The following is a 12,390-nucleotide window of genomic DNA, read 5'->3' as shown; positions in this document are numbered from 1 at the left end:
CCTCTCCGCTTCATTCCTCGCGTTGCGGTGAAGGCCGCCCTAAACCTTTCTGGGCGGCAATGTTTTCTCTCTTCGTCAACTCCTTGGGTCAATCTTGTTCAAACGCAGTTCCAGCTATTTCTGCGATCTCGAGGCTTGAGAATCTTTTTTTTTGGCTGGTGAACTAGATTGAACCTATTTGATTGAAACTGATTTCACTTTGTTCTCCTCTTCCCTGAATCTCGTCTCTTCCATCCTTCGCCATGCGCCCCGCAATGCCCGCCTCATCATGACCGATAAACAAAACAATCATGGCTCCCTCGCCAAACCATTCACCCCCACGCTCAGTGCGGCATTTCACCGCACTAACCGCGCACCTTTAACGCCTAAACTCGCCAGTCCGAGCCCCGGTCATCCTGCAGCTCGTCGTCTTGCTCATGACCAGCCTTTTACCCCTTCCAAAGATGATTCCCCCGCCGTTGCTCCATCCTATCTCAGTGCCAATGTCACCCCACGATCAGGTCCGCGAAATACACGGCGCGATGCCACTTTTCCCTCGCCGAGCCATTCTCCGGCCCCGTCGCCACAAGCTTCTTCTCAGCCACCGGTTGGGTTGGGGTTGGCTGCCCCTCGCCGAACTGAACGCAGTCCAGCCCGTGGGGTGAAGCCGGAGCAATCGAGGAGCCTGCGAGCAAAGACTCTCACGGCGGAGGGACAACAGACTTCCCAACTATCACGTCCAAACTCTTTTACCGATATGGCCGGTAGCTCCCCTCGATTTTTCCATGCTTCCGATGCGCGTTCAACAACCTCTTCCGAAGTAGAAACATCCCGCCCGAGACCCAGCAAGGCCCCTTCAGTGGCGAGCTTTGTATACGCGAATGGAAATCAGGAACGAGAGTCCGGGTCCGATGACCCTCCGACGATGCCAAATTCTGGGCGTCGTTCAGGGGGGCCGGGCAGTCTGCCACGTCCAGCACCTCCCGCCAGAACCGTTGCGTCACCATCACCGCGCCTACGATCCCCAAGACCATCGGATACCACTTCTCCCCCTCTACCCGACAAACAAGTGTCTTTCAGCCCAGATATAACTCACGGGATAGAGGGCGTGTTACAAGGCTTCTCATCCCCGCCAAACCCCCATCCCGACAGGCAAGAATCCCCCTCTCTTCCTCTTCCTCGACATCGCAAATCATCCAGTATAGGCTCCTCGAGCCATGGCACCTATGATGGCCTCAAAGCTAGTCCCATTATCGTGTCAGGGAACTTCAGTGCCGATGGCAATGCCCCTGTAATGTCCGATCAAATACCAACCCTTCGACCCCGTGTCTTTAGCAACGGCTCTTCTGTGTCAAATGATCCACATGCCTCCAATTCTATGAGCCCCGGCACTCCATATCTTCCCATGTCAATGAGTCCAAGCAATCCCCATTTAGGAATGCCGATGAGTCCTGGCAAGTCAGAAGCTGGAGGTGAGGTACTCAATGCGCGAACTGAGCGTAAGATCATGGACTTGGAGATCAGCAATTCCTCCCTCCTTGCAATCAATCGGACGCTTGAGCGAGAAATGAGAAAGCAGAATGCAGAGCTTCGGAGGTTCCGTCGCCTCAGTCGATCTGGTCGTCTGTCAATGGCCCCATCAACTCGCTCATTCTCGGGAAATGCTTTGTCGACAGCAAGTGAAATGGATGAAGAACCGAGCGATGATTACTCGGAACACGACATGTCGGACTTCAGTGACGAGGATTCAGTGACGGATGAGAATGCCATGAGCGCCGACTCGCTCGCAGAACACGATGCAAAGCACCGCGCTCACGATGAGAAAAAGTTCATGCTGGACCTGGCAAAACACCAGGAACTTTTGGTTGACAGCCAAAAGATGAACCAAAGCCTCAAACGTTGCCTCGGCTGGACAGAGGAACTTATCAAAGAGGGCCAGAGAGCCCTCGAATATAGCGTCCATGTCCAGGATGTTGAATTAGGTGGACGAGTTCTCGCCCCCGAAGAATTGGGTGAAATTGGGGAGAGTGGGCGCGCTCTCCTCAGTCCATCAACGGAATTCTCATCCGTCTTTAATTCTCATGATGTCTCCTTTGACACATTTCATGAGCCTGACCCAGCTACACTCCCTTTGCCATCGTCTCCTGGCGGGACCGATTGACCTAATCTTTTTCTTTTCTTTCTTTTCCTTTTTTACATTTCTTCACACCATTTGCCAAATACCCTTCCTTCGATCCAATCTTCATGCGCGCGTCGTATCTAGACCTACTTTCTTTTGATTTTGCCCTATACCCCAGGCTGGCATTTTTCCCTTCTTTTTGTTCGACATTTCCAGAGTTGAGTGATAGACATGGACCGTCTCCTTAGACTTCGGCCACCACCCTTGATCTTGTGATAGATACCCGATGTGCCATTTGCTTATGTATCAAATATTGTGATCTACGCCCTTGATGTTCACTACAGTACTGTGCTATACTACGATCCTCCATTCATCACATTATGTCTTTCGCGTGTCATTGACAATCATGATTTTTTTTTCAGTACTAGCTATCTTGAGAACGGACCTTGTCCCATGCGTTGGGCCCGCAACGTCTCGCGAAGCTTTTCTACCTCCTTACGTCCTATGCCCTCAAAATATTTTGGTCCAAGATCCGCAGTGCGATACCCCTGGGGATAATATTTATCACCTTCATCACCCGGTAAGGCTTGGCCTAGCGACCATTTGAGCCACGCCATCGGACCCCATCGATTCCAAATGGTCGGTTGTACGTAGAATGGGGCCCCTTCATAAAAGAGCACGAAATTGCGCCCGTGTTGGTTCGGCTCTTCATTGAACACGTCCAAACGAAGAAAGCTTGGCCGGGGCAAAGCAACATAACGAAGGCAGAGTCTGCGAAGTTGAAACATGGAAGCGAACACCGCGCTGAAGAATGCCGGGGGTGGTTCGATCCTGGTGTAAGTTCATTAGTATGTCGATTCATGCATTGAAACATCTTACTTGCAAGATAAGGATCCATACATCATGGCATTTCGGAGTCTCTCGTCCATTAGGTACGAAACCAGGTACACCCCCAGCGGCTTCATGAATCCCGGCAGGTTATAAACCAGCACGTCGATTGTCTTGTCCGCAATCTCCTTGTTTCGCCCATGAGGTTTCATATGTTGTACCTCGTAAGCATGACTCCATGCACTGATCTCTTCAAGCCAATGGATTCCATCTCGAAATCCCATCTTCCCAGAAGGCAGTTTCTCATAGCTGATGTCCAGTGCATCACCAAGGCTTTTCCAGTACGTTCCAACGGCAGCACGTTCCATCTCTGTCATTTCACGCCATTCATATAAAGATGCGAATCGAATCGGCTCTGTGGCAAAGAGACTTAATGTGTACAGCATATCATCTTCGAGGATTTTTCCATTCTTCCGATATGCCTTGTGCAAAAATTTTGTTCGTGCGATGGCAGTCTGCGCGCGCTCAGAATGCGGATCAAAGGCCATGAATTCGCCGATAAGGGCGCCTGTATCAGCATATCGCTTGAACGAAGTAGATGAGTCTGACAGTTGAGAAGTTTTGAGGAGAAGAGTCGATATAGTCGGAATTCCATATGTCTATCTCGCCAGGTTAGTATGATTGTCCCCCCGGAAAGGCAGATGGTGCTGAACTCTTACACGAAACAAAGCGAACTGGAGAGACTTTACGACCATAAATGGAAATTCCATCTGGAGAATAGTTTTCTGGATTGCCCATGCATCATGATCGGTCATTTGTGACATCGAAGCTCTCGTCTTATATGGATATTTGCTTTGAATCGTCTGTTGCCGTCGGAATCTCAATGATGATGCTAGGAATAAGTATCCTATCAGGGCAAGGGATCCATATAAGAGACACTCTTTCGTGTCTAAAGCACCTGGTATGGTGAAAGTCATTCTATCGGAGTGGATGCAGCCTTCTGAATTACAAAACCCTGGCATTTGATTCGAAATACATTGTTGGTGTGGGGGATACCATTTTTATATACACTTTCACCTTGTCCTCTCTTGAAAAGAGGAACAAATCAAATCTATCCAGGGCTCTCCATGACGCTATTCAGCAGCACATCGGCCGTGAAACCGTCGAGCAGGGTGGAAAATGATGCGCGGACCGAGGAGGATCGTTCAAAGCGCGGGGTAGAATGGAAAGAAATCACTTGAAGGTCTACAACAATGACTCTCTACCGGCTTATCATTGGTCTGTAAGGAATAGTTCCAGACTATTTGCTGCAGTTTATTTCTTTTTGACGTTCGGATACGACACGTTGGACGAACGAAAGAGTGGCGTGAGCATTCCCAGCAGTCAACAGCCGAGGTTTAGGCCGACTATTTGGGAACAGCTTCTCACTAGATCTTCTATGCGGCCAGATGACGCCAGAATGCAATGCAACTTAAGATATTATGCCCGCATAAGGCTGACATACTCGGTAAAATAGTCGGACGAGCTGCACTCCGGCATCATACGACTAGATATCTGAATGGAAACTCGGGAGAAGAATGCAGACAGGCGGGGGATCTGCAAGTTTAGATCGAATGGGGTTGAAGATCAACATTGAAAAGGTTACGATTATTTCTGTGTGTTCTCGTTGGTCGGTGGCCCACTTCACATGTGAATGTCGATATCATATCTCTAGGTGTATACGATGGATACGATATTTTATCCTGACGAGTTGCATAGATATCCCACACCTTGGATAACTTCAAATTGAATATCCTCAATTGTAAATAAAGAGTAACAGTATACTAAGTACTCGAACAAACACCTGCTATCGACTTCCGATGGATTCCAACAAACCAGTGACAATGACAGAGATTGCCCATACAATTCTTGTGCAGGGATGTCACATAGTTGAACATCTCGTAGTTTTCTATGCGGCCACAGTAGTCTGTTTGATGTTTGTCGAATGATTGTTGATGTACGGAATGCCGGTCAGTTTAAATGCTCTTTCGCCGAGAACAGGCTCATTCACTGGGGCATCGCGATTATGAGGATCATCCTTGCCATCTCTTTGGGCAATATTGCTACCAGTGTGCTTTGCATTTGGCCAATGGGTCGTGCCAACACGACGGTCAAAGGCATCTTTCTTCCGTAGAAGATCCTCTTGCGTAGCATCTGCGACTGGCATGAAGCAAGTATAGATAGCAAACCGGGGCTGGTTCTTTGTAGGACTGAGATTATAATGAGGAGTGCGCGAGTCCCATAGAAGTAAATCACCAGGCTCAGCGCAAATCTTCTCCCATTTACAGCCGTGATCCTCGAGCCACTTCATACCACGCTCGGTGAAGCCATACCACTCGGGGGTCCAAGCAGGGATTCGTTCCTCGTCTGCCATCTCGCGATGGAATTGCTCGGAAAGTAGATGACCTCCACGACAGACGATGAGGCCTCCATCATCGGCTCCATTAGGTAGAAGGTTGACTAGACCTTGCATGCAACGGAAACCGTGTTTCTCTGGGTCTTGATCTTGATGCGGCCAGGGCTTGTTAGGAGCAATATCTGTACGACTATATTTGAATTTCCAGTTAGAATATTATCTTGAAGAAATTTAATTGCGTGGGATACTCACTTGGGGAATTGGAAATTGATCGCGTCAAAGGAGACAATCAAATCTTCGTCGTCATAGATTTTCTCAAATGCGCCAACAACACCTGGTTCGCTGCGAACACCCCATACGAAGTTTTCATGAGGAAGACCATAGTGAAGACACATCCCCTTCTCATTGATGAGTGGCAGATTGTCTTTGTGCACAGTAGAAAGATCATTTCGATCAAAGCCCAGATTGCTGTTCATAGATCAGTATTCAGTTGAGTCAATATCATGGACATCTATGTATATCCATATCCAGTATGGATTTACTCACAAATTCTCCAGCCACGAGTACATCTCATCCGAGTACTTCATGGCCTTTTCAAGTGGAATTGCGCCTTTAACGACAGCATAGCCGTTGCGCGACAATTCGTCCCGGAAGTCTCCATAGTGCTGCTCATTGCCATCGACGCGCATGCGACCCAAACCGTGCAAATTGGGGTTTATGGAGGGCTTTTCGGTGACGGTTGTGGTTGTGGACATTTTGATGATTATATCCTTTCTATGATACTCCCAATATAAACTTCAAGGAGTTGTGATCGTGGTTTTTGCTGTATTTAAATCAAATTGGGCCCCTAAGGATATCGAATGGAGTCGACCCTCGACTCGTTTATATTCAACCTTGAATATCTGGAATGCTTACCACCCAACGAATCACAATGAAATTGCTTGAATGACCTCGGAACTGACCCCCCGCTCCAATTCGCGCCGTCCGATCATTATATTTTCTTTGCTGAGCTCGTGTGACCCTCATTTGTTGGGAATTGCCTCTGACTCGATGCTCGGCAAGTGGGCGGTCCCAGTGGGGGTGGAGGAATCATGGAATGTGGACGGTGGCCATCGTCGCTAGTAGCGCAGAGGTCTGTGGTACCTCAAAAAGGAGGGAACAAGCAAAATCATCATAGGATTGGTTTGAGGTCATTGAGATTCGAATACTCTCAGTATGGCGTTCCACATTGTCATTGTGGGAGGTGGTATTGCTGGGTTCACCGCAGCAATCGCTCTACGAGCACCGAACAGAATCATCACCGTCTTGGAGCAGTCAAGGTTGAATAAAGAGATCGGGGCACTGATTTCACTCCAGCCAAATGCATCCCGTATCGTTGAAAGCGAGTGGGGGTTGAGGAATGAGTTGCATGGCGAGGCAAAGGCAATTGTAGACGAAGGCTTTCGAATCTATAATACTGAGGGCCACTTGGTTAATTCACTGCCTCTGAAGACAAGGACAGAATACGGAGCTGACCGTCTATGTTTCCATCGGAGAGATCTCCATGACACCTTGAAAAAGGCAGCTGTATCTCCTGATCGCGTGGGAGATCCGGTTGTGGTGCGAACTGCTTGTAAGGTAACTGACTGCGATCCGCTGAAAGGAAGCGTAACTTTGGAAGATGGAGAGACCATCACTGGCGATCTTATTATTGGTGCAGATGGCATGTATGTTGCGCTTCATAGGTGTAGCACATACAATTTCGCTAAAATTGACGATCATACAGACACAGCGTGGTGCGAAAGCATGTTCTGTTTGATACAGAGTCGTCAGCACTTCCAACGGGTCTATCAGGTAAGTCATTATAGCTTTAGGTCCACAAGGTATCCACGGCTAACTCTTGAAACTCGAACTAGCTTATCGTCTCATGGTTTGTCTTTCTTGTCCCCCTCATGTTGTACAATATATTTTATCCATCTAACTAATTCGAATGAAGATCTCCACAGACACACTAGAAAAGGAAGAACCCGAGTTTTGCTCAAAGATTAATCCTCGTGATCCATTCACCTCCATGATTGTTGCGCATAACTGCCGTCTGGTAATGGGACCTGGAAGGGAGGGGCAGGTCTATGGGATTGTAGCTTTGGTTCCAGATGGTGAGGAAGAATCCCTTTCATAATTCTAACAGACCCTCATACCAAGCCTTTTCTAGAACAAATGAACGAAGATCCTAATGCAAAGCAATCATGGGTGGCTGAAGGTGACTTAGCTAAGATGCTTGAGACCTTCTCCGAATTCCCAACCTGGGTAACGAAAATTTTCAAGTACGTTGCATCAAGTCCCAAAATCCTTCATAATGAACAGTACTGATCCTCGTGATAATCAATAGACATTCACCCGATCTTGGATTGTGGCAGCTTCGTGATTTGGTTAGTCTCTTACTCTTAAAACTTGGAAAATTTGTTTCTTTTCTAAATTTGCACAGGATCCTCTTGGTAAATGGCATCATGGGCGCGTAATTCTCATCGGAGATGCAGCCCACGCTATGTTACCTACTCAAGGACAAGGTGCGAGTCAAGCAATTGAGGATGCAGAGGCATTGGGTTCATTTTTCCGGGATATCTGTGACCCTCCACCTTTTGAAGACCTATCTCAAATATTCCAGGTATGAACGCTCTACTGTAAACCCCCTTTTCTGAAGAGTAGGTACTCTTAGATGACTAACCTTTTCTAGAATATTTTTGAAGCGCGTTACTCTCGAGCCAGCCTCATTCAAACCTATAGTAGGGAGGCCGCTAAACCTGCTACTGCTAAAGACGATAGCAGAAAGGTTACTATGTGAGCATGAGCTTCTCCAATTATCTCAAGAATTCTTCAAATTGCTCACTATTGAGATTCTAGGAGGCCGGATGAATTCATGGATTATAATTGCATGTACCGAGGTGCGCGGGATTGGATGCAACGGCAGATATCGACGTCTGCATGAAGTAAACAGTCTAAAAACAATCAAGATCCCCGTTACTAGTAGTTTGAAAATACTATATTGGTCCTTGCTCTATATGTGTTCTAAGAATTACTTCTCGAAATAATAGTCTGAATCCCCTCAACAGTATTCGTCACTTGTACTCAACCCCGCAAAAGCGTGGTGCTGAGTGGATCGTCGCCAAAAAAGTGGCCCGCAAAACTGTCACCTCCCGATAACCCATAAAATCAAGGGCTTCCCCCAGGTTTTCTGTCTCGTGGATTGTATTGTGCCATGGCTGACAGCCCCGAGACCTCACGTCGATCTTCCCGCAAGGTCGTGCTACATCGATGCCCTCATTGTGATAAGGGGTATGAGAGACCCGATCATCTAGCTCGGCATTTGGATTCCCGTGGGTACTCGATTCGGGAGAAACAAGAGGCCAGTTCGTTAATTGTGGGTCAGATCGAAATGAGCGAGTCTATCAGTGTCCGACGTGTCATCGTGGATTCAATCGACGGTAGGACGATTTTCAGCCTTGATATTCTGCAAAGAATAGACTGATGGTACTTAGAGATGTTTTGCAGCGTCATCAAGCAGTGCACGAGCGAGATGTCACAGACGGGAAAACGCCCCAAAAGCGGGTGAAGGAGAGGGCTATTCAGGCCTGCGAACCCTGCGCAAATGCCAAGTTGAGTTGCGATAATGAAAGACCATGCCGTGTATCAAACCTAGCAGATTTTGAAGGAAAGACACGATGAGAAGCTAATCTATCTTTCAGCGATGTCAGACGAAGCAAATCGAGTGTATCTCGCGTTTATCCAAAGGCAATAGAAGGCGTAGTCGGCGCGTCTCGTATCCAATTTCAATCTCTGAGACTCCACAACATCAAGAACAAAGTCAACTTGATGCATCTACTCTTCCAAATTTTACAGCAACTCCAAGCTCGGCCCATTCAACATTTGGTGGTGCATCAGGGTCGGCTTCATTCTCTGCAAATGGAGATATTTACGAGACTAGCTTGACATCACAGGCAGATTTGAGCCTTGACTCCTTTATACCATCTCGCGAAATGGATACACTTTCTAATCTCAACAGCTTTCCGGCTTTCTTTGAGCAGGTCATGCTGCCAAGTCTGATTCAAACGAACTCAACCCAGGAAACACAGCAGCCTCGGGTTTTTGATTTTATGCAAGACACAGACTTCACTCTCGCCGAACACGATATTTTTGGCACAGATTTTATACCAGACTTGGATCGAATTTTTGACCCTACAATGCCTTTTCCTGGATTTGAGAGCTCGCAACAGCCTTTGCTTGACGACCAAGACTCTGCACGTAGACGTGCAGCTGCATTTCAGCGGTCACTTTGGTACGTATCCTCTTTCTCGCTCTGTATTCCTTCGACAAACTTTTCTTGAGTTCTAATGATTACAGGTTGTGGGTGCCAGAAAAGAATCAGCACGCCTTCAGCGACGAAAGAAGGATACCCCTTCGAGATAGCGACAGCATTCCCGAGAAGCACCAGGATCGACTTCAATTGCTCAAAATCCCAGGCAGACTCTCTTCGTTAGCACGAGACGATATTTTCAAATTGGTCATTTGCATTGGTGGATCACGGCTGTCAGTCGCGGCATTTCCTTCGGCGGATTACCTTGATACACTCATTAAAGTTGGCATTGGGAAGCGTACAGAAACCGATGCCTGGATTCACCCATATACATTCTACGATACAGCATATCATCAATTACGTCCTGAACTTCTGACTGCCTTGGTTGCTGCAGGATGCGTCTGTTGTGGATTGCCTTCCATCAGTAAAACAGGAATTATTCTTCAGGAGATCACCAGAGTGGGATTGGCGCAACTGGTAGGCAGTCCCATATCTTCTCTTCCCAATCTGCTTTTTGGATCTAATCAATCCCATCAACTAGGTTGAGGATGACAATAGCGTTCTGCGAGATCTGCAATACCTCCAGGCCTCAATGTTGTGGCTAGATATTGGGATCTTCTGTGGCTATACTCGCAAGATGCAAATCGCAGAGAGCTACCTTCAACCACTTTGCACGGTGAGCATATCCAAGCATAGTTTTCTTTCTCTTTTTGCTAATTCAACCTGGTCAGGCACTTCGTAGGGCATCCACTTTCGACCGTTCCAACTATTCAACTATCACACCGTTCTCCTTTGGTGACGATGAATCCTCTTTACAGCGAGCATGGTACAGCTGGGTGCGACAGGAGTCGTTCAAACGGTAAGATTCAATATCTTTTCTCTTTCATTGCTGACCTTGTTCATCGATCAGTCTCGTTTATCATCTCTTCGGCCATGATGTCGAGGTTGCAACGTCGATGAATCGACCAGCTCTCACATCCTACGCCGAGCTTACACTTCCTTTCCCTGCTGCACGAGAATTATGGCTCGCTCCGACTGCGTCCGTCTGGAAGGATACCTGGACAAGTCGATATACGATGACAACCTGTTCTGACTTGAGCTTGCGTGATCTACTCTCCGATCCATCCTTCATCAACCAAATACCGCCAGAACTGGATTTGGAGGTTGCTCGGACTGCGCTTTTGCATGGACTTGCTGTACAAACATACGAATTTCGCCACCAAATGCTTCTTTCGCAAGGATGTCAATCTGGTTCAAAGGCCACGACACGGCTCTGGCTACAAAGTCGACAAGAAGACCTGTGAGTTTCTTCCGCGATACTAGTTGTCTCCATACATATCAGCCAACAATTTTAACATCAATTCTTTACGACTCCCAGATATACAACTCTTATCAGCGTTCAAAAAGCGACGTCCAATCCACCGGCCGTCACAACTCTCTTGAATGAGTTCACCTTGATGTATTTGCACATTGACATTGATGGAATCCAGCGCTTCGTCGGAAAATTAGGCGAGCATGACGCCCGACGGGCATACCCAGCCCTTCGAGACTGGAGCCAGACAAAGGAAGCGCGCACAGCCATCTGGCATGCTGGTCAAGTCCTTCGTGCTGCGCGAAACGTGGCTGCGTATCAATTTCGAGGATTCGACTCCCTTTCCATATACCATGCGGCGCTGGTCCTATGGGTGTATGGACTCTTACACTGCGGCGAGAATAGAAGAACGGAAGTTCACACGCCGCTCAGCGAGGCCGATTTGGCACCGATTATTGCATTGGATGGATTGGAGGATCAGACTACAAAGGCTTTCCTTGCGCGAGGGATTGGGAGGCCTGGTTTGACGATGTACGATGTCCGTGGGACGAATGATTGGGATGATAAGGTCACCGTGTTCTGCGAATTGGGTAAACCACGCTCTGTTATGGCTGTAGCCAAGCAGATCTTCGAAAATAACTGTCCTCTCTTGTTGCCTGATGACGTTTATCCTCCGATGATTCAAAATCTTTGCGCGTTGATTGAGGATCTGGGCAATCTTCCATGATGACTTGAAGATCGGACACACAATTCACTACCTATGTGAGAGAAAGTTCAGCACCTTTCTTGGTCTAGACAATACTCATGCTAGTAATTCCATGAACGTCTTGATACGAATGTTGCCTGCTTGATTTAAATTGTAGATAGCTGAATACTTGCGGATCCTAACTACCTCGACCATTCGCACATACGCCCAGGGTTGGTAAAACTAATAACAAAGCATGAGATACCTGTTTAGCTCGTGCTTATGGTTTATTGCAGATTGATCTTTATAAACATTGCATATATACCACAGTGGTAAATTACTGATGGTCTAGAGTATACAACCTGATTCTGGAGGGCTGAGCCTTCAAGGAATCACAGTGTATAACCATTCCACTACAGCCAGTAACTACTAAAAAGGCCTAGTGGCAACTAATTAGGGTCATTCTCTTCATATTTCAGGTGGTCAAGTGGTAACTTCTTTTCGCTTTGGCGCAGGCCAACCGGCAGGAAAGTGGAGGTCATTTAGAAGCACTTAGGCTGTCTCTCTCTTTTTTCCCTTTCTGCGTCGGAAACCGGTAGATCAAATGTTATTTTTTGGCTTTTCTTATTTGCTTTTGTGTCGGTCTTTGTGGGTTCTACTCTCTTTTGGGAGGGGACTCACTCTCACCTCCACTCGGAAGTATACAGAACGGCCGGCAAGTGGACGTCGTCTCCACTTATTC

At 47.4% G+C, this 12,390-nt stretch overlaps 4 protein-coding genes across 4 annotated transcripts; 2 read left to right on the top strand and 2 right to left on the bottom strand.

Moving 5' to 3' along the window:
* Positions 1-268: 268 nt before the first annotated feature.
* On the top strand, positions 269-2,140 carry N7469_005003 (uncharacterized protein; the record flags this gene model as incomplete). The annotated part of the gene is made up of 1 exon (XM_056643923.1): positions 269-2,140. The coding sequence occupies one exon, from the start codon at positions 269-271 to the stop codon at positions 2,138-2,140; it is 1,872 nt and encodes a 623-aa protein (XP_056500737.1).
* Positions 2,141-2,526: 386 nt separating this feature from the next.
* Positions 2,527-3,741, bottom strand: N7469_005002 (uncharacterized protein; the record flags this gene model as incomplete). Its single annotated transcript, XM_056643922.1, has 3 exons — positions 2,527-2,929; positions 2,999-3,585; positions 3,646-3,741. 3 exons carry the CDS (start codon positions 3,739-3,741, stop codon positions 2,527-2,529), a joined length of 1,086 nt encoding a protein of 361 aa, XP_056500736.1.
* A 1,133-nt stretch (positions 3,742-4,874) lies between these two features.
* N7469_005001 (uncharacterized protein) lies at positions 4,875-6,076 on the bottom strand (the record flags this gene model as incomplete). Its single annotated transcript, XM_056643921.1, has 3 exons — positions 4,875-5,511; positions 5,574-5,789; positions 5,868-6,076. The coding sequence occupies 3 exons, from the start codon at positions 6,074-6,076 to the stop codon at positions 4,875-4,877; spliced, it is 1,062 nt and encodes a 353-aa protein (XP_056500735.1).
* Positions 6,077-6,536: 460 nt separating this feature from the next.
* N7469_005000 (uncharacterized protein) lies at positions 6,537-11,690 on the top strand (the record flags this gene model as incomplete). Its single annotated transcript, XM_056643920.1, has 16 exons — positions 6,537-7,027; positions 7,087-7,154; positions 7,217-7,230; positions 7,297-7,456; positions 7,513-7,624; positions 7,690-7,729; positions 7,786-7,965; positions 8,035-8,138; positions 8,202-8,242; positions 8,657-8,782; positions 9,198-9,633; positions 9,699-10,128; positions 10,193-10,327; positions 10,383-10,510; positions 10,562-10,951; positions 11,030-11,690. The coding sequence occupies 16 exons, from the start codon at positions 6,537-6,539 to the stop codon at positions 11,688-11,690; spliced, it is 3,516 nt and encodes a 1,171-aa protein (XP_056500734.1).
* Positions 11,691-12,390: the final 700 nt, after the last annotated feature.

Source organism: Penicillium citrinum, assembly GCF_028827155.1.
Source record: "Penicillium citrinum strain IBT 23319 chromosome Unknown utg000004l:1.0-2404223.0:1.0-2405248.0, whole genome shotgun sequence".
Classification (NCBI taxonomy): Eukaryota; Fungi; Ascomycota; class Eurotiomycetes; order Eurotiales; family Aspergillaceae; genus Penicillium; species Penicillium citrinum.
This window is presented reverse-complemented; position numbering and strand designations above follow the sequence as displayed.